Below are 20767 nucleotides of genomic sequence, written 5' to 3'. Positions count from 1 at the left end.
TTATGATCTGATGTGACGTATGCATGCTTTTACTTTTTATGCCTGCAGTGACGCACAGCATTTTTTTAGGACCTGTAAACTATTTATCTTCCCTTTTAAAAATTGATAGGCATGATGGCAAAATTGGCCATTTACAAAACATATAGGGGAAACAAATAGATGGTTTAACCTCTGAATGACTTTTTATTACAGTTTTGTTTTCAGAATCTGAGATATCTGAGGAATCATGTTTTAGTTGAAGGTTTTTCAGAAACCCCTCATGTTCAAGAAAAACCTTAATGGGTTAAAGGTGAGCACTGTCAGCAAGGAACATGCTTGCTTGTGGTATCCAAACTGTTCCTTAATAACTTCCTTAAACTCTTCAATCTTGAATCAAATGTCGGCCCTCTCACTAAATTGCCACGACACTATCAAGACATACTTCTCTTGTAAAAAAATTCAGCACAAGGACAAAAAAAATTCTTTCCTAGCTACAAAATGTATGCACGAACAAGCAGCTTAACAATACCAACATACACAGTGGGGCAAAAAAGTATTTAGTCAGCCACCAATTGTGCAAGTTCTCCCACTTAAAAAGATGAGAGATGCCTGTAATTTTCATCATAGATTCACTTCAACTATGAGAGACAGAATGGGGGAAAGAATCCAGGAAATCACATATTTTTACTGAATGAATTGGTAAATTCCTCGGTAAAATAAGTATTTGGTCACCTACAAACAAGCAAAATTTCTGGCTTTCACAGACCTGTAACTTCTTCTTCTTCAAATTTTTTTTTGCTTTAACATATATAAAGTGGTCTCCCCTCAGCCTGCCAACTCAGAGAAGGAGGAAAGCAACCAAATTCTGCAGTGTCTGTACAGCCGCCCGGATGAGCCGTCCAGTCTGATGTGGCTTCTACGAGCCGTTCAGATTCTGTTCACGTCGTTAAGTAACGACGGGAGCGATTTACATCGGTTGGCCTCCGATGCGTGATACTACGCCAACAACTAACTCCGCCGGCCAGAGCTTCCGCCATTTTTTCGTAGCGGTGTATCGCATCATTCAGGCAGCCAATCAGCACAGAGCCTTATTATCATAGCCTCCCCACCCACTCAGAATCCCGCATAGATAATGAGGTTAGAGAATGGGAAGATAAAGACATGGCTCAGAGGCTGAATTTCTAATTTATTTAGCAAAAACAATCAAAAGCTTGTTTTTAAGACATTCAAGGCCTGTTTAAAATAGGTATTATATGCCATAATAGGTCCCCTTTAATAGGCTCCTCTGTCCTCCACTCATTACCTGTATTAATGGCACCTGTTTTAACTGGTTATCAGTAAAAAAAAAGACACCTGTCCACAACGTCAAACAGTCACACTCCAAACTCCACTATGGCCAAGACCAGAGAGCTGCCAAAGGACATGAAAAACAACATTGTAGACCTGCACCAGGCTGGGAAGACTGAATCTGCAATAGATAAGCAGCCTGGTGTGAAGAAATCAACTGTGGGAGCAATTACTAGAAAATGGAAGACATACAAGACCACTGATAATCTCCCTCCATCTGGGGCTCCACCAAGATCTCACCCCGTGGGGTAAAAATTATCACAAGAACGGTGAGTAAAAATCCCAGAACCACACGGGGACCTGGTGAATGACCTGCAGAGAGCTGGGACCAAAGTAACAAAGGAACCATCAGTAACACACTACGCCGCCAGGGACTCAAATCCTGCAGTGCCAGACGTGTCCCCCTGCTTAAGCCAGTACATGTCCAGGCCCGTCTGAAGTTTGTAAGAGAGCATTTGGATGATGCAGAATAGGATTGGGAGAATGTTATCTGGTCACATGAAACCAAAATATAACTTTTTGGTAGAAACACAACTTGTCGTGTTTGGAGGAGAAAGAAAGCTGAGTTGCATCCAAAGAACACCATACCTACTGTGAAGCATGGGGGTGGAAACATCATGCTTTGGGGATGTTTTTCTGCAAAGTGACCAGGACGACTGATCTGTGTAAGGGAAAGAATGAATGGGGCCATGTATCGTGAGATTTTGAGTGAAAACCTCCTTCCATCAGCAAGGGCATTGAAGATGAAACGTGGCTGGGTCTTTCAGCAGGACAATGATCCAAACACACCGCCCGGGCAACGAAGGAGTGGCTTCCTAAGAAACACTTCAAGGTCCTGGAGTGGCCTAGCCAGTCTCCAGATCTCAACCCCATAGAAAATCTTTGGAGGGAGTTGAAAGTCTGTGTTTCCCAGCAACAGCCCCAAAACATCACTGCTCTAGAGGAGATCTGCATGGAGGAATGGGCCAAAATACCAGCAACGGTGTGTAAAAACCTCATGAAGACTTTCCACTATAATTTGCAAATAAATTCTTTAAAAATCACACAATGTGATTTTCTGGATTTTTTTTTTTTTTTTTGCATTTTGTCTCTCATAGTTGAGATATACCTGTGATGAAAATTACAGGCCTCACTTATCTTTTTAAGTGGTAGAACTTGCACAACTGGTGTCTGACTAAATACTTTTTTTTCCCCCACTGTACATGTGTGGGCTTTTTCTTAGAAGGACACATGCTTGTTGAGGCTCGTCTTTTTTTTTTTTGGACCACTCCTTTGCTATCACTGTCATGCCCACCGTCACTTTGCCTGGTAAACTAGATGGAGAGGGAGATTAGCAATGCAGCGCAAACTCCTTCACAGCTTATCCTTTTCATCATTTCAATGCCCCTGTGATATTAGGCAAAGGGACCTCAGAGTGAATAAATCTATCTGTCAGTCTGATGGAGGCTTTTCCTATTCCACAACACTGTATCAATACTCTCATCGACCAGCATTACTGTCATCGGCTCCCAGCAAACAGCTTAGGTGTAACTCCCTTTTCCTCAGATGTGACTTGAGAGTGCTGATGATCATTCTCAGCTTGGGAAAGGTTTATGCATGTGAAGCATGATGATAACATGTGTGCATGCATATCAACTTTTTAACTTGTGTCTATCTTTTATCAAGTTATAAAATCAGATATACGATACTATAATTCAATTCCATTCAATTCAATTTTATATGCTTTATATGCCAGACTGACCCTACCTTATCTGTTTCCCCTGTAAACCCGGACCAGTGTGTGCATTTCTCCTCAGTTGCGGCCAAACACCACCATCTGATTTCTCATTGCAGCAACTAGGTGAGCTTGAGGCTTTACATCTTCTCCTTATTGTTTCCAATTTGATCTCTTTGTCTGTTTTTTTTCCATCTTTTGACTGTTTTAGCAGTTGAATAATATAACTGTGGAACTTCATTGTTTTCCTTAAATGGGAATGTCCCCAGTGAACTAATGCATGCAAAACTGTTGCGTATGCTGGCAACTCTTCGTTATTTCCTGTTACTGCATCACTGTGGACACATTCATTTGTGTGTGAATGCATCTTAAAATAGAGCTGTTTCCACACATGTAGTAGTTGTGCAGCTTTTTATTGACATTACATAGTCTAAAGAAGGCTAAACCCGTGTGATGGCAGCAAAGATCGTCAGCTGAGACCTGTCAGATCAAGTCATGGTCCTGTCTGTACCACACAGTTGGACACAGAAAGACAGCTCTCAGTTTGACTTGTTATGAAGAGCTCGTCTGTCTCCCGCCTCTGATTTTCTCAGGCTGGAGGCCAAGCTCATGACAGAAAAAAGCCTTGCACAGAATTATGTCCTCAGACAGTGGGCTATAGAGAGGCTGGGCCGTAACATGGAAAAAGGCAGCAAAACCTAACCTCTCACCTCTAATCTCCAGAACAGGGAGAGGTCGCTGTCTAAATGGATGAGGGTGGTCACTTTTCCTAGTTGTTTTTCACTGTATTTGGGAAGGTTAAGTTAATGTTTTTGTCGGAAGAAGAAAAAAAAAAAAAAGTTAATTTTTTTAATCTTTGACGTGGGGTTGTGCTGTTGATAGTGGATCACACTAAAGCTGAAATAACTGAGGGAAATGGGTTGCCATGTTTTTCTTTTCAGTTTTAACTAAATAGATCATAAATGGCTTTTATAACTGATTTAGCTTTTTTTTGTTCCTCTACATTATAATAATAATTTTATCGGAAGGACATATTGCCTGATTCAATACCTCACATGTGGTCTGATAATAAAGCTCTCACAGGAGAGATATTGTATTTAAAACATTAGTATTACCATGAACATGACCCTGGCCTTGCTTATGCAGAGGAGTGGCGCACTGCCATCTAGTGGTTAAGAGAAGTTAGTGCTGTGAACATTTTCAGTCTGTCCCTCCTGTTCTGCCACCTTGTTTTTGAGTTGATTGAAGTTGACGAAACTATCATGAAAGGTTCCCAAACCCTTACAGAGCCATACAGTTTGGAATTAAAAAACAGAAAAATCCAAAGAAGTTGCAAAACAGATTGGTCTTTGATGGTGATAAAATGATCTCCAAGTCATCAGTCTGTCAACTAAAGCAGCTGCTACATCAAGCAGGAGATGAAATAGTTGAATGAACCTTTGAATCTTTCCCATAAGCAATTAAACTTCTTTACAGAAGAAAATAAGAAAATATCGTTGGTCTATTTTGCATAAAATAGTCATCAACAGAATTGAAGCTGGTCAATTATTGTGTCAGCTATTAGTGTAAGAATCCGTCACTTTCAAGCTGCTCATTTGATTTAAAGACAGTCCTCTGTCAGTCTGTTTTTTCATCTTTGTCTGGTTGAATAAGTTAAAACTTAGATTTTGTGTGTTTTTTGTTTTTAACCCTTGCAAGGCACTAACGGTTAGGCAAGCCCTTTTGAGGGGACTGAGTAGCTTTGCTCTGGCTTGGGTCATTTTGACTCGAGCCTTAGTGCCTTGCAAGGGATAAAGCATTGTATAAGGTTGTGGGTTTATTACTTATTTGTTTTCTGAGTTCAAATTATTTTTTCATTAGCCTGCTACTCTAATGACAGTTAAATCTATAGTTCATCAGCTAAGCCCCCCCCCCCCAACACTTATCTATACTCAAATTATCTCAAATGAAGGGGAAAAAATTGGGTATTTTTAGTTAAAATTGAAGGGACTCAATAATTCTGACCATACACTTCCCAATATAACACACAGCTATGAACAAGATGAACATTATAATAAATAACCCTGAGTTTTATCTGAAGCAGTATAAAAAAAAAAAAAGAGTAGTGTACAGGCGAGTCAACAGTCAAAGCACTGCATGCGAGTGTATCTGTGGTTTGTTTTTCTGGATTCATGCCTTTTGTGTATAGCTGCCCAGAATCCTGCAGCTACAGTCAAACAGCCCACATAAGTCTGCACGCTCCGGCCAGCTGGATAAGAAGAGGCCATATGGTGAAAGAGGAGAATTGGGAGGCTTGCACAAGAAGGCCAACATGTGCAATATGTGTACATCTTAAACGGCTGGATTGATGCATATATTGATCTGTGCTGGACTATATGAGACCAGATAATAAAGTTGCATCGATTACGTTCTGCAGCTCCTCTTCTGTATTGAAAACTGCAACCATGAATTTTGGGGTATTTGTCAGTTTGAAAGAACATCTTGCTCACCGCTATGCTCCTCTGCCTGTGTGCCCAGACTGCTAAAACTCAGCTCTGGGTTTAAACATACACGTCGAATAGACTGGGGCTCATCGCTAACCCTGTCAGAACCCCTCTTCAACAAGCTTTTGTGTTATTATGTTCACTCATATGCGTCTACACATGTGTAGTTAACACTGCTAGAGGGGCCATGATTACATGCCAATCTCTGGTGGGGTGGGGCTTGATCATTACAGGAGCCCCTTGTTAATTAAGGGCCTTGGTTCTCTTTAGGTGGCATTACAAGACTTGCATTACAGTTAACTGGTCAAAAGGCTTACAGTGCGAGCCAGGGAGCTTAAGGCTGCAGTATTCAGAACATCCACTAATTAAAAATGATAAGTGAAACTGTCATTACTGTCATTTTGGAAACCTCAGAAGGCTTTTTTATTTTTTTTTTTAATAAAAAGACTAAAAACCTTAAGCCTTGTTCTGGATAACATGAATGCTCCGACTATGAACACCCTGCTTTTCTTCCTTCATTCATTTTTTTTTTCTTCTATTTTTTTTATTAATGGTAAAGTAAATGTCACAATGGTAGTGTACAGATGGAAATCTCCCAGAAATTGTGTTTTTATATGAAATAAATTAATGAATGAACTGTGCATGTTCAAAAATCGTTCAGTATTCCCACTAACACATGCTTACACGCACAAACACACACACACACAGCTCTTCAAAATCAATATGCCAGAGTCATACAGATGAGCACTTGTGCTTGATGATGTCAGGCCAGTTCAATTACATAGTTGACGTTCCTGCAGTTAGATGATGCGTGCATACAATTGGTACACTACACGAGTTCATTAACAAAAAAACAAAAGTCTGACATGATCAGTTTACTTGACATTAGTGCTCAAGACATCAACAGCACCGGATGCTGCTGCTCCAAATGCACCGTATCCTGTACTGTAGACCGAACCATCGGCCTAGCGTTTCTGTTTCTACGCTACTCTGTCTGTGTGTGTGCACATACGCACATCTTTCGGGCTTGATTGCCATCCTGCTTCGGAGGCTTTTACCTGGTGAACTTGGAAGCAACGACACCTTCTGTGGCTGTAAGAAGCCTCAGAGTACTGAATACCTTCTGCAGTTTGATTTTAACCTATTTTTGTAGCCAAAGTCTCATTTTTCTTTTCTTTCTTTCTTTCTTTCTTTCTTGGTTTCGGCGTCACTTGCATATGATGCAATGTCTTTGCAAGCCATGGATATCTTGGTGCATTATAAAGTTCAAAATGGAAACATAGTTTGCAGCTTTTTATCCAATTACCTATTTTGCAGCTCATTTTATTGCACTAATTTCATAATTTTCTTTGCTCTGTATCTTTTTTTTCCATCCGCAAATATAATACAAATAGCCACGAGGCATGTTTGTATGCCTATACCATTCATGATGAGTTTGAAAAGCCTCATGTGTTTTTAAGGACAGTAGAGTGAAAAGTAGATTGATTCCAGCAATGAGAGCGATGTGAAGGGAGGGTAGGGGCTTGAGTGTACAAGGAGAGAAATGGTAAAAGAGAGAAATGAGGGAAGAGAGGGAGTGAAAACAAAAAATGGGAGGGAGGGGGAAGAGAACGCTTAATGATGAGCCCTACCTCTGACACATCCTCCTGTTTCCATGGAGACCAAGGAGCCAATGGAATGGCTCTGCTGAGGACCGTACTACTGAGAGCAGATAAGAGGGTGGAGAGAGGTGTCTGCAGATGCTTCAGTGTCTATGAAGGAAAATAAAATCCCATTAAATCTCAGTTGCTGCCCTGCAGGTCGTGTCCTCTTGCATTAATTTTTGAATGTCAGTGACGCCTGTCTCGCTCATTATATGCGTTAGAACAGAGGCGCCTCACCAGACGGCTCCCTTAGCTCCACAGCACCCCACCCCTCACCTCTTCCTCTAATACCAGAACACCCGCCGTCCCCCTCCCCACCAGCTGCCAGTCTCTTGGATGCTCCTCGTTACATCACACACACCGCTCTGTGGCAGCCCGTGTTTGTGACTGGGAGGGAGAGGGGCAGTGATTGTAGAGTGAGCCTTTGTGCGCACACCGTCCCATCATCAAGTCCCATTGCCCTGAACACAGGATGGACAAACCAAGCGTGTGGCGCGCCGTGGTGAGCAGCACAGATCCCCGGCGGACACGAGATCCCGGGACGCACTCCAGCAGACCGGGCTCTGCCATGGGTTACCGGCTTTACGACATGTGAGTAGCATGGTTGGCGTACATGCTTACGGTCATGCAGACAGACGGGCTCGCCCACCTGGGCGGCACTGAGGCAGCTCTCATTCACAGATAGAGCAGTCAAGCAGGCGGGCAGTGGAAAACACGGCGTCTCCCTCTCCACCGTCCGTGCTGAGTCACTTACAGCACCCAGACCTTGCTGTGTCCTCTCATGTTCCCTTCCTGTGTTCTTCGTAAACAACATCTGCCTTGTGGGGAGGGGCTGCACGCTGCAAACGTACATTTGTGTGAATGACATTCTCGGATTTCACTCTGCTGAATTAATACCATGTGTGCTCATGTAAAGAGATGGCACCTAAGGGATGTTTTGTATTTGCAGACCTACCGTTGAGGCAGTGATCACAACACAGTCATGTGAAGAATGGTTTTTAGAGCCCCGGGTGGCTGGGGAAAAATGACTCATTTCTGGATGATGCTGTGACAGCTCGTACTGGGCACATGAGTTCTTTGCAGATTCTGCTGTATTATTGTGGGTGTGATTGTGTTCTTGTGTGGGATTGGCACAATTTGTATGCGAGTGTTGCATTGTGTGTGTGCTTGTATGTGTATATGTGTGTGTGTGTGTGTGTGTGTGTGTGTGTGTGTATGTGTATGTGTGGGGCTCGGTCAGAGCTGTTATTCTGGGATAGCCATGAATGTGTGGAAAGCTTGCATTTCTACTTAAGGAAATCATACGGCAGCTCTTCTGCATTCCAAGTTTAACAAAATGGTATGTACATTTTTGTAGTGAAATGACTTTCTGCTGTTGGTGTGGTGTTGCATAGAAATTGCCTCCACGCATTCCCTCGTACATAATACCACCCGCTGATTAAGCATTTTTCTACCTTGTTTCTCCTTATCTCTGCAGAGGCAAATTTAGGTTGGTTTCCCTGCTAGTGTAGTTGGGATCACTCTTAAGTGTGACCATGTACAAGAGTGTTTTTTTTGTTTGTTTTTTTTACATATACTGAATTACCTTGTAACATTGTGATCTAATGCCATACATGGTGATCATTCATCTTAATGAATATGAGACATTCATGGGTCCCCACTGAGTTTTCCACAGGCGATCTGCCATTTCATGGCTCAAATCCACCACCTTGTTTTCATCCCCTTGTGTAACACGCCTTGGTACAAAATGGTAAACGTGTTCCTCAGTAATTATATTTCTTTCTGTTTCACAGTAAACAGTTGAACTCGTCATCCCATCTGTGGTTTGAGATGGGGGCTGATTTCTCTCTTCCCTCACAGGTTTAATCTAAAGAATATTTAACCCTCTTTAAAGTCACGTGACTTGGTCAGACAAACCTTACAAGGGAGAAAGTGCTGGGCACATTGGTGACTTTGTGAAACATCTTCCATTAGGGGACAGTAGCAGATGGACACTAATGTGTGTTGCTTTTTTAGCTGCTACACAGAATCTGTCAGGCCAATACTCCTTTAATGAGGATCCTGAGTTGGACGAGCCTGTTCTCTTCTAAATGCCATTTCATCATAGCTGGCAGCTCCCGTGCCCCTCTGGCATCCTAGGGTTGTTCTTACAGTACTAGAGGGGCCAAGAGATTGGGTTTGTCCTGAGTGGCCTTTTAAGGACACTAAACATTAGTACTCTGACCTGAAGGGATGTGGTGGTTTTCAGAGTACATCATTATACCAGGTGTTTTGTTCTGTTTAGAAAACATATTTTACAGATTGTAAGGCTTCTGCAGTTGTGTCATGGTTGGTTGTCATAGCCTTTACAGCTGCAGAACTTGCTAACTTTGCATTAAGATGGACGGTATTTTCACATAGCATATTGTGTGTTTGAGCCTGTGAGTGTTTTTGCCAAATAAACCACTTCAACACATAAACTAAATGAAAACAAATACTCTCGGAAAATTCTTGAATAAAAGACGGTAGGAACATTTACTAATTGCTGCACAAATAAAGGAATATTTCCTTTCTAATATTCGGCTTGTTTTGTTTTTCTTTTGTCCATGACTTTATCATCAAGAGCTTTGATCATTGTGCATAGATTTTTTTTTCTTAGATTTCTAATTGTTTTTCTGCATTTGGAAACATTTAATTTCAGAGTGTAACATTTCATGCATGTGGTCAATAATAAATTAAGAGGGGCTTTATCCTTCATCGGGATAATGTCATTAATTCTCAGAGGGCATTCATGCCATAAACCCCTTTCAGCAAGAATGCCTATTTTCCTATTACTGGCTGACACATTTTAATGCAAATGTCTCTGTTTCATGTGACGCCAGCACTGATGAAAAAGAGAGCGCGTCATCAGAGCTGTAAGGCACTGACAGCACATTCCACCACTGCGAGCTAGAGGCTCTGACATCAGAGTGTGCTTGGTCTGCAGACAGGAGGAATGAACAAAGATGACTGCTAGCACTGCTCTGAATATGTCTTTGCTCTGGAAAACAACTATCGGATGCGTGGTGCTATTGTGTAGGACAACAACTGCATACTAGGTAGTTCATAGTGTGCGCATTGGCTGGCGTAGAGCATTGTGTCAGTTCACATGGCGTCAGTGGATGGGGCATAAAGCTGCAGAGCAGGACATGAGTCACTTATAAATGCAAGGGCAAATTCTTAGGATGCACATATAGGCTTTTCATAGTAAAAACCCTTTGATTATAAATGTATTTGACATTTGGAATGGCTGTTCACTGCAGTAAACAGCTGCTGCCTGTCATGGATTAAACATAATCAAGAGTAAAAAAAAAACAAATTAAATGAAAACATCAGAGCACCAAGATTATAAATTGAATCTTTTTTTGCCAAGGACTCAAAGCATTGTTTGATCTGTCCTTTGTTTCTTAAATTAGCAGGATTTTCAGACATCACCGTTTTTATCCTGGTCCATTTATAATCTTTTGCCTCAAATAGATCTGTCAGAATTCAGATCATTCAACTGAATGAGAATGGATAACACAAAAGTAAAGGAGTACCACACGTGTGTGTTTTGGCAGTACAAATGAAAAATAGGCTCCACAGAAAAGAGGATGAAACTTTAGCTTTTGTCAAATTTGCACAAACATATCTCAGGGTAAGATTCTGAAACTTAAAGGCTGTCATTTCTGTGCAAAAACATCAGTAGCTGGACATCTGTCATCTGGCTCTCAGTTTTCAGTGGGTACGTTTGCTGTTGGAGCTTTGTTAGTCATGTGGAAAGATGGTCAAACCAATGAGAGCTGCTGGGCTCTCAGGGGACTATCTCAGTGAGCTGAAGTTTCCTCTTGGGAGAGGCTGGTGCAGATGCATTTGGGCATTGAAACAGCCCATAATGAGCACCTGCCTTTGCCAACAGAGCGACAGGGCAGAAGAAAGGATGGTATCTCCAGAACATTATGTTCCTCTAGCAAAAAATAAAAATAGACATTGGGATATGTTTATCATACAAACTTATATAATCACAACCAAAATCATGTTCCTACATATGAACATGTGAAGTAACGTGATTTCTGCACGTCTCTTCACATATTTTTTATAATTGAAAAATGGTAGAGCTGTCAAAGTTAAAATACATGTGTATAGTGTATTCTGAATTACTCTGGCTTCCTTTTCTCTACATACTGGAGTTTTGTTGTCATGAGTCTGCAATATCTCATTTAGGATATTTACTTACATCATAAAAGCCGCGCTAATCCTGTCAGGGGTTTTATGCGGTGAATTATATGGCAATGTGTTAATGGCGGCTGAGTAAAAAGCTGCATGCATTCAAATATATACAATTATATGGGGAAAAAATAGAAACAATCACATTTTTTCTATTGCTGTAGACTTAAGCAAAATACTTTTTACAAGTTTAGTTGGTTAAGAATATGTGCAGCGCTTCATAGGGGTCCCACATGTGACAGGAAAAATGACATTTCTGCATAGTTTCTGTGAGTTTGTAGCTGTCATGGATGTCTCTCATCCTCTCTTTTTGTTCCTGTCTTTGTCTCCTCTTCCTCTCTCCTCTTCTCTTCTGTCTCATCTTCCCCTCAAACTACGTTCTGCATGGCTGCTCTCAGGCTGCCAGCCAGACAGCTGTGCTGTACAATCTGTGTGATGCGAGAGCCCATGATTTTCCAAAATGCACTGTAGTTTTAATACAAGATTTCATCCTGTGAGCTTCCACCGAAAATGATGTTATCGTCTCAGGAGTATAAACTGGCATGCTGGAATACTTGAGTCTCAGTGGCTCCCTCCATGTCAGTAATGGTATCTCACTGCTGGGTGCAAGATTTCTGTTTTTTATTCCTTACTGGAGGATAAGCTGAACTCTGAGACTACTCGGTATAGGCACATTGGTACATGGTGATAACCTTCATGTTTATCCTGCCATTATATTAAAAAATGTGACTTTTCTGATCATTTAACGCGTGATTTTGTAGGGAGATGCCAAATCGACTGAGTGAGATCTCATCTTCATTGAAAGTCTTTTCTGAAGCAGTTTCAATACAAATGAAATGACTTCCATGATGCTTTGTGTGGAGATGCAGTTGGAGTAAATCAGCATGTTTGTCAGGCTCCTCATTCCTCCGATCACATCAGCAGCTCACTGGCTCCTCAACATTTAAAAACATGGAAACTACTCCCATCTTCCACCAGGGGGTGAACTTTTCTCACACATACTTTGAGACAGACTGCCCTTCATGCTGTATGAAATGTTGCCCTTTAAAAGTATATATAATGACGCATATAATGTGTGTTAGCCTTTAACCCGACGGTCATAATATGTTTCACCAGGATTTGAAAGGGTCAGACTCAGCAGGTTGACCTGATAAACAGTCAGAACATGGATTTCATCAAGTCATATTCCTCATGGGTAGTCCAATACCAAATCTCATGTCTTTACCTCAGCATCTCATTTCTGCATGTTTTTATGGGGACCAGCAGGATTCTTGATCCACTGTAGTTCTTCCAGCTCCTTGGCCACATCGTCCTCTTGTGGGCCCTTTTCTATCAATGTGTTGATTGACTGCACATGGTGAAATCCTCAGGGCAGCAATCAGCCCCCTCACTTTATGTTCAATATCAGCTTGTATCCTCACACAACAGTATATTGCAGCAGCACAGTGGACGCTAGAATTAGTCAGAAAGTGCTCAGATTGATGGCCAAACAGGCATGCTGTGCTTTTGAAGGCTGAAAAAGTGAAGATTGATCCACCTGCAGTGCAGTGGATTTTTGTTTTATTCTGGACAAAATGAAATGTGTATCTATCTATTTTGTCTATATTTAAATAAAGTATTTGCTTACAAATACATTCTTTATGTAACACATTTGATGAGGGACTTTGAACAGTCCTATGCTAACATTATTCACACTGTCCATCGTAGAAATGGGGAGGGTGGGCATTTGAAATAAAAGTAAACGGCTGAATCCCAGTGGCGAGTTGAGGTGCCATCATGCAGCCATGATGCTGCTTTATCTCATATCTATCAGGTATTTTTTGTTACATGTTGCTATTTTGAATTTTAAACAGAACAACGTTGCTGCTTTAGAAAGCACATTATCTTACAGTTTTTAAAAATTGCAAACCAGATCAACACTATGATATAAGTAATTCTTTGCTCAATGTCAGTTCTTTAATAGTTTCCATGTTTTTGCTTTTGTGTACTTATGCTGGCGTACCAAAGGGTTGACAGAAAAATGGTAACAATCACTTTTGGCTACTGCGTTGGCAGAAGACAAGACAAAACAAAACTGTCTTGCCTTGACTTGGCCTTTAACCTTTAGGACCTTTAGCCATAGATTGTGACCGCCCTCCAATAGTTTTCTGTCCATGGCAATTTCCTAAGGTGTTCCAGGGTCGACCCCCACCCCTTTTTCTCCTCCATTGTTTTCTGCTGTGCTGTGGCAGGTCTTTCTTGTGCAGCTTCTTTTTGTGATGATTGTTGCAGGTTTCTCAAGGTATGACTGCTTCATGTCCTCTGAGATCTTCTTTAGGCAAGTTCTGTTCCCACAATGAACTCCTGTGTAGTCCTCTTGATTTTGTAAAAGTAAAAGCATTGGTTGTGAGTAATTTGCCACTAGAAACACAGGACTTGTGTCCAACAGTGAACAATGTGAACTGCAGCCCGGTGAACCTCAAATTGTGGAGGTAGACCCACACAATGCGGTAGTGGAACAAATATCCATCTGGCAGGCTACATTTTAATTGCATATACCTGGTCACATCAAATAAGGACATAGCAAAGCTCTGCATTATGAGCAGCCAAACCATCTGCTCATTAAATTATAACCTGTTGTGCTTTCACACCCTTTTGCTCAGCTCTTCATCAAAAATAGAGTAAAAAAGTGCTTAATTCTGAGCCATCAAACATTTTTCTGCCCCTGGCGGAGCCATACACTATGCTCTTCTCTGTTTTTGAGTTACAGACTCATTGGGGTCTGTAAGGACACATGCAGCCACCACTAAAGGTAACTTGACATGAATCAGAAACGGGGAACTACAAGGGTTTTTTTTCTCCATTTGGAGCGACCCACACGAATGAATCAGAATGATGAGCAATAGCCATCATGTGCTTTTTTTGTTCCAAACACAGTCACTTATCTTTGATCTGTATTAACATTTTGGCTTGTGGTTTCTGTCTCCAAGAATGATCTGATAATGTTCTCTGAATGTGTCTGACGAATTGCGTGTAACTCGAATTTTTAAATTAGAACATAAGCCCATTTTGTCATTTCAGAGAATGAGTCGGGAGAGTCTCTTTTTCAACAAATTCAAATGAGAGAGAGAAAACCAGTGGTCTGTGGACAGTGTTTGGTCATTTTCTGTGAGTTGTGTACAAATGATGAGCTCCGCGTTGTGAGAAAAGGCTGATGAATGGTGTTTAGATGAATTAATTCTGCTGTGTTTCTGCTGTTTAGACGGGCTCTCTTTAGGCTTTGTGCGTCTCTGGTCTTTCTTTACATTGGCTTGGAAAGACGAACGAGGGCCATATTGTGCCAGGAGTTGAATGAAAAGGCTCATGTGGAGATTGATTGTTAAACCAACAGATCAAACTATACTATTAGTGCATTAATGTGTAAATATACACACAAATTAATATGTTTGTTCATCATTGGCTTGCATACTAGAGTCTGCTTGTTTGCGTAAATATGTGGCATTGTCAGTGTGTTTGTGGACACAGAGTGATTGAATATTGATGAGAGGCCCTTCTATACCCGTTTCCCATGACTGCTGGGACTGAGTGACACTGCAGCATGGCACTGCATCCCACACAGAAAGAGCACCAGTGTTCAAATGCAATACCCTCTCTAGCTTAAAAAACACCAACAAACAAAAAATGTTTTAAGTGTTTTAAATTTGAAGTTCTAATGAGCCCGGCAGCACATTTGAACATGCATCTAATGAAGATGAACTTCAAGTTAATCCCAGTTTAAAATACTGGCCTTTAAAGGTCCAGAAACTGAATTTAACTGCATTGTTCCTGTTCATCATCTCTACCACTGTAACTTTCATAGCTAACATTTTAATTCAGCCAATTTATTGACCAAGAATCAGGATTAGTTTAGGCTGACATGGAGGATTTTTCAGTAATGCTTCTGTGACCTTTGAGTCGGATACTTTTGTTTCTTCACCAGAAAATGTCAAAATATGAAGGCACTTGGGGCTTGTATTTATTTGAACAAAGCTTGTGGATAAACTCATGTGGTCGCACAACATTGCCGCAGACCCTCCCCATTGAAAGCTGACCAATCACTGGCTGCTAGGCATCCATTTGAAGCTTCAGTAGTACGGTAGTGTTGCCCAGCAACCAGAATCGGCACATTTCTCAGAGGTCCTGTGTGGATGGCAGCAGCTGCAAACAGGGAGAAAGAGACAGGGAGAGCAAGAGACTGAGGGGAAGGTGACAGGAATGGGAGGAGAGAAAAGGTGCAAGATTTCAAGGTGAATATGGCATTCAGCTGAGAGTGAGAGAAAAAAAACCCCAGTCTCTTGTCTCGTAGGAAAGTTTGTTCTTGCAGAGGAGGGAACAGAGGACGGGGGCATTCAGGATCCCTTCTGAGTCGGTTCAAACAGAGACGTGTGGGTTTTTGGAGAATTCCTTCTTGTGTCTCTCTGCTTTTACGCATTTCAGCACCTAGAGATGTGCAGAGCTTTGGCTGGATCCATGATGTCTCAGAGGATCCTGAGCTGACGCACTGTGGGAAGGGACCAGCAAGGAGGACAGACTGACTGACTGACCTGGATACGGGTTAAAACTGAGCCGAAGCAGCCAACATCCCAGGCATAAATACTTGGTCCAAATTAATCTTTTACGGTTCTTAGCCCTGGATTTCTGGGTTGTTGACGACTGAGACACGTCCAGGAGTGATGTGGTTGTTCTGGGCGGGTTAAAACCACTCAGGCTGTGATCCAGTGGCAGTGGTGAAGCTGGAGCTCCGGCGGACAGAGCTGACGCCCATGCCAGGGACTCACTGGCGGAAAAAAAAAAGAAAAGGAGCAGCCTGCCGTGCTTTTGGTGCCATGGTACCTTTTAACACTGTTGGATCCCACTATTATTCCACCCTGTTGATTGTCTGACCTGAGGATGTGGAAGTTTAAAGCGTTCTGCCTGGATTACTGGCATGTGCTGTGTTTGCACCCACACAACAACTTTTACAAGAGGTATGTATAAAAACGGCTGCATATCACTGTTATGTTTGGCTTGGGTCACAGCTTGTACTTCTTGTCCTATACATTTTGAATGGCTCATAATTCACAGAGCGCTTTCAGTTTATTAATGTCTCTGCCTGCGTGGATTTGGCAACAGCAAGATATACCAGTCAGTTTTGAAACGTAAAAGACATATTTAATCATGCCACTGCTATGGTGATCAGGTCTGCATGCCAGCGCACTGGCTTTCTGGAAGATGTAATGCAGGCGAGTACAAACTCTATGAACTGCTCTGAGCGAACCTGGTTACAGCTGTTACTTCTTTAGCAGCACTCAGTTAAGTAACTTGTTGGTATAGTACCGTGTCTGCACTGCTGAGAAGAGGGAATTGAGGTGACTGGCAGATTCTCCAATTGAGATGTACTTTGAGGCTTTTTTGCACAAAGCTATTGTGTTTTATTCTCTGCTGAAGATGTAACACGCAAGGATGTTTGGATTTTCCATAATAATAAAGGTGCTTCCGTGTTTTGCTTTGTTTTTAAAGGCTACGGACTCAGGTTTAGAGGACGACAGTTGTTCAATTTAGAGATGTGAAAGTAGTGCAGACGATGATTACATTTGCCTTGGGTACATTAAATTCTTTCCGTATTAGACAGTTGACACCTAATAATTTACATTTCCAGAGGTTTCCTTAATGCCATCCAGTTGAGATGGTCAGAGTCTGAAACAGAAGCAAGCTGCAGTGTGAAAATACTGATCATAGTACACACACACACACACACACACACACACACACACACACACACACACACACACACACTTGTTATGACCATGAGAACGTGGAGAATACAGAAGTGAGGATGCGGTATGTTCATAATTCCTTTTATTATGCAGTACTTGCTGTATAGTTTCCAACTGTTGCTTTCAGTTTGTCGCTCATCCATAGGAACAACCTCAGCATCAGGGGGCAATAATGTAAAAAGAATGTGCCCACTTGTATGTAAACAAAAGCTTATCAATTTGGTGGTCTGGAAAATGTAGGTTTATGATAACCCAATGCCAAGGAAGACGTACGTCAAACGTGATCTTAGAGAAGCATTTGTTTCTATCTAACAATCTTGGAGCATTTACAAGGACATTTCCAATGAATTTAGAGTCCATCATTTAGTGATCACAAAGATAATTCAATGAGACATTTAGTAAAGTTGCTTGTCTTCTCAGGACTGGATACAAAGCAAGTCCCCCCCTAAGCAAAGTAGTGCAATACTCTGAGAAAGTCCAAGTCAGAAAGTCTTAGCCAGAAAAAACAAAAAAGCCTGTTCTCCCTCAAAAAAACACAAAAGCTTAGATTTGCAGACTTGCATTTGAACAAACCACAGGACTTTTGGATCAATGTCATATGTACAGACAAAACCAAAATTGAAACGTTAGACCATAATGCACAGCACCGTGTTGGCAAAAACTAAACAGCATATCAGCACAAACACCTCATACCAGCTGTCAGGCATGGTGATGGATGGAAAATGATTTGAGTTTGTTTTTGCAGCCAGTGGAGCTGTGTATTGTGCAGGCATTGAGTTAGCCATTAATTCCTCTGCAAACCTAAGCATTATAAGTGAAATTTGAGGTCATCCGAGAGCTAAAGCTGGGATGAAATTAAGTTATACAACAGGAGAAAGCTCCCAAACACACCAGCAAATCTGCAACAGAACAGATGAAAAACCAAAGAATCAAAGTGTTTCAGTGGCCCAGAGAGCTCTGCATGAACAAATGCCTGAAAATCATAAAAAGTGAAGCAGTGTTGTGAAGATGATTCGGATAAAATTCCTTCAGAACAATCTGAGACGAAATATATCATACAGAAAAGTATTTAGTATGGTTTGTACTTGGACTAAAACCTTTTCCTGCAATCATTTGATTTATTGAACTGCTTGATTATTGCAGCCAAAAGCATTCATCATAACAATATTTTCAAGATATTAAAAAAAAAATCAGAATATCTCCGAATAATTGCTATTTTGAGCAGATACAGTAAAAAAGCCAACAATCACTGCTTTGACAAGTTCAACAAAAACTACAGCCTTAAAGCAGTAGCATTGTTATTTTACGTTGTCGAATCACAAAATCACCTGTCACATTGTGCTGTTAAAGTCACCTAGGCCCCACAGCTATAGGGCATGCTCTATTACTGCTATTACTGCTATTACAGCTATATCAATACATTTCCCTTTTTATGCTTTCTGATAACTATTTTGCATATGGCAGGATGTCAGGACATCCCCATATATGAATCATAGGCTGTTTTTAGTTTTTGAAAGGACACTCCTACATTTCGGCTTAGTGTTAGTTAAATAATAACAATATCAAATATGTCATGTTGTCTAAGTTGTGTTTTCCCTAATTTTAAGACCTGCATAGAAGCAAATGTTTTTATCATTATGTCATAAGTAAAACTGAAATAAGGAGGGTATGCTTTTATTTGGTACATGAAGTATGGAGTTAAAACCACTAGAATCAGATTTTGTTCTTTTGTTTATGTGAAGTTAGACTACACATACCTTGTTCCTAATAATTACCCTGCTATTTTGCAAACTGCTGCTAACAGCCGATCTCAGACTATGATTCAGGGTACTCTGAAATTATTTTAGAGAACTGTTTCTTTTTTTTTTCCACGCACACTGAACAATTCATGATGTGTCTAATTCCACAGAGTTACTGGAATATCCTGGTCACTGGGCGTAACTCATTACATTGCTCCGGCATCAATGCATCACAGATCGTATCCTGACACTGCTGTTAAAGCAAGGTCAGCATAGTAACTCAAAACAACCTCTCCCAGCTGCTGAACTGGGGTTCACCCTCCGTCCTCAGCAGCTTTCCCACTGAGAGAGTGATGTGATTTTTGGACGTAAGCCCAAGATTTACCATACGCACTGAGAGCTCTTGTGATCTTCCTATCCCTCCAACTATCATTATTGCGCTTTCTCAAAAAGTTGTAAAATAGCCAAACAGATATCAAAACACTTAAGTGTGCATCTGCACAACCCCACCGGTGAGCCAGCATCAGGGGGCTCCAGATGAGTGCAAGATTGCATTGGACAGAACAAACACAATGCAAAAGGAGTGTCTGCAGAGGGGAGAGAGACGACTGGTCCGTGGTAAGTTGGGGGTGGAGAAGTCTTGCTCAGAAGAGGAACGATTTTTTTTTTTTTATTCTGCTTTACATACTGGGCCTTTACCTTACTTGGACATTCGGCAGCTTGCAAGAGCAGCAACTCCAAGCCCAACACAAACTGGGGAAGGGAGAACTTAGAAAAGACAGACGGAGTAACTTTAGCAGTAAAAGAATGAGTCTATGTGGGTTTGGCCATGGAAAGTGAAGGATGTGGGGTGTAATTTGTGGTTGAGGAGGGAGTGAGCACAGGCTGTCCTTCTTCTGCTGCTTTTTAGAGGGAGTTGCTACAGTTTGGGGTTTTTAAGAATTGCATGCAGTGCCATGCTTGTTTTTTTCGGGCATGTCTGATGCCTCCGGTGATGTCACTGCTGTATGGAATGCGATGTGGAAGTACTGCATTTCCAGCCGAACTATAAGGTAGGAGAACATCTGGTGTAGACGAGTGTGGATGGCAGTGGCCTGCGGTAAAAGTGCTGGTTGTCTATCGGACTGACCGCAGCAGTTGGTGCAGATATTTCTGATGTGATCAAATAACTTTCCTGCCTATACGCTCGAGCATAGTGGTTTCCTTTTGAAAACCATGGAAATATATTTTCACACAAGTGAAAAAGAGAGGGAGGAAACAGTTAAGACATTTAGTCTGCTTAAGCCTCATTATCATTTTATCTCAGTTTTACCAAAGAGGACTATGTCCTCTCACTCTTTTGGAATTAAGAAAGAAACCTGTATGATGTATGACCTGTATTTAACCATTGTGTTAGAAATATTTTTAATAAAGACATGAGTCGACAGCAATCGTATAATGAGATCAATGAACCTTTTCATTTAGTCTCTTCCATTGTGCCTTTCTGTTACATGGACGTTCGACCTGTGATCTGACTGCAAAAGTGGTGCCTGAAAGGATTTTCATGTGTAAATCTGTTTTAGTGTTTCTGTAATTCACACACAGGGTTGTTTCTGTCGGATGGATATATTTGTTAAACAAGCATGCTGATGCGTAATGGAAAGGTACAGGGAGGTTCATAATCATTATACTGGGCTGAAAATAGCTCAACTAAACATGCAGTGAGGATCATAAATATGATTTTTTTTTTTAATTCAAGATCTTTTTATTGGAATTTTCACAAAGTAAAAAAGGTGAAATGCTGCATGTCGATTACAAATATTTTGAGTAGGCATGGGCATGTTAATCATAGCATACACCAGTGTACAAAATATAAAAAACAGTT

General features: G+C 41.2%; 1 protein-coding gene across 6 annotated transcripts in view; it reads left to right on the top strand.

Moving 5' to 3' along the window:
• Nucleotides 1-20767, top strand: part of LOC133457016 (IQ motif and SEC7 domain-containing protein 1-like) — a 107047-nt gene that overhangs the window by 41180 nt on the left and 45100 nt on the right. The window contains exon 1 of one of the 6 annotated variants that reach the window (XM_061735823.1): nt 7569-7757. The exons of 3 other annotated variants lie outside the window; for them this stretch is intronic. In XM_061735823.1, coding sequence (XP_061591807.1) covers nt 7639-7757 — 119 coding nt within the window. In that variant the 5' untranslated portion in view covers nt 7569-7638. Of the gene's footprint in view, nt 1-7568; nt 7758-16141; nt 16376-19634; nt 19956-20767 lie in introns of those variants that run through there. 2 more of the 6 variants (XM_061735827.1, XM_061735825.1) reach the window with 2 other exon arrangements.

The sequence above is a fragment of the Cololabis saira genome, chromosome 12, assembly GCF_033807715.1.
Source record: "Cololabis saira isolate AMF1-May2022 chromosome 12, fColSai1.1, whole genome shotgun sequence".
Taxonomy (NCBI): domain Eukaryota; kingdom Metazoa; phylum Chordata; class Actinopteri; order Beloniformes; family Belonidae; genus Cololabis; species Cololabis saira.
This window is presented reverse-complemented; position numbering and strand designations above follow the sequence as displayed.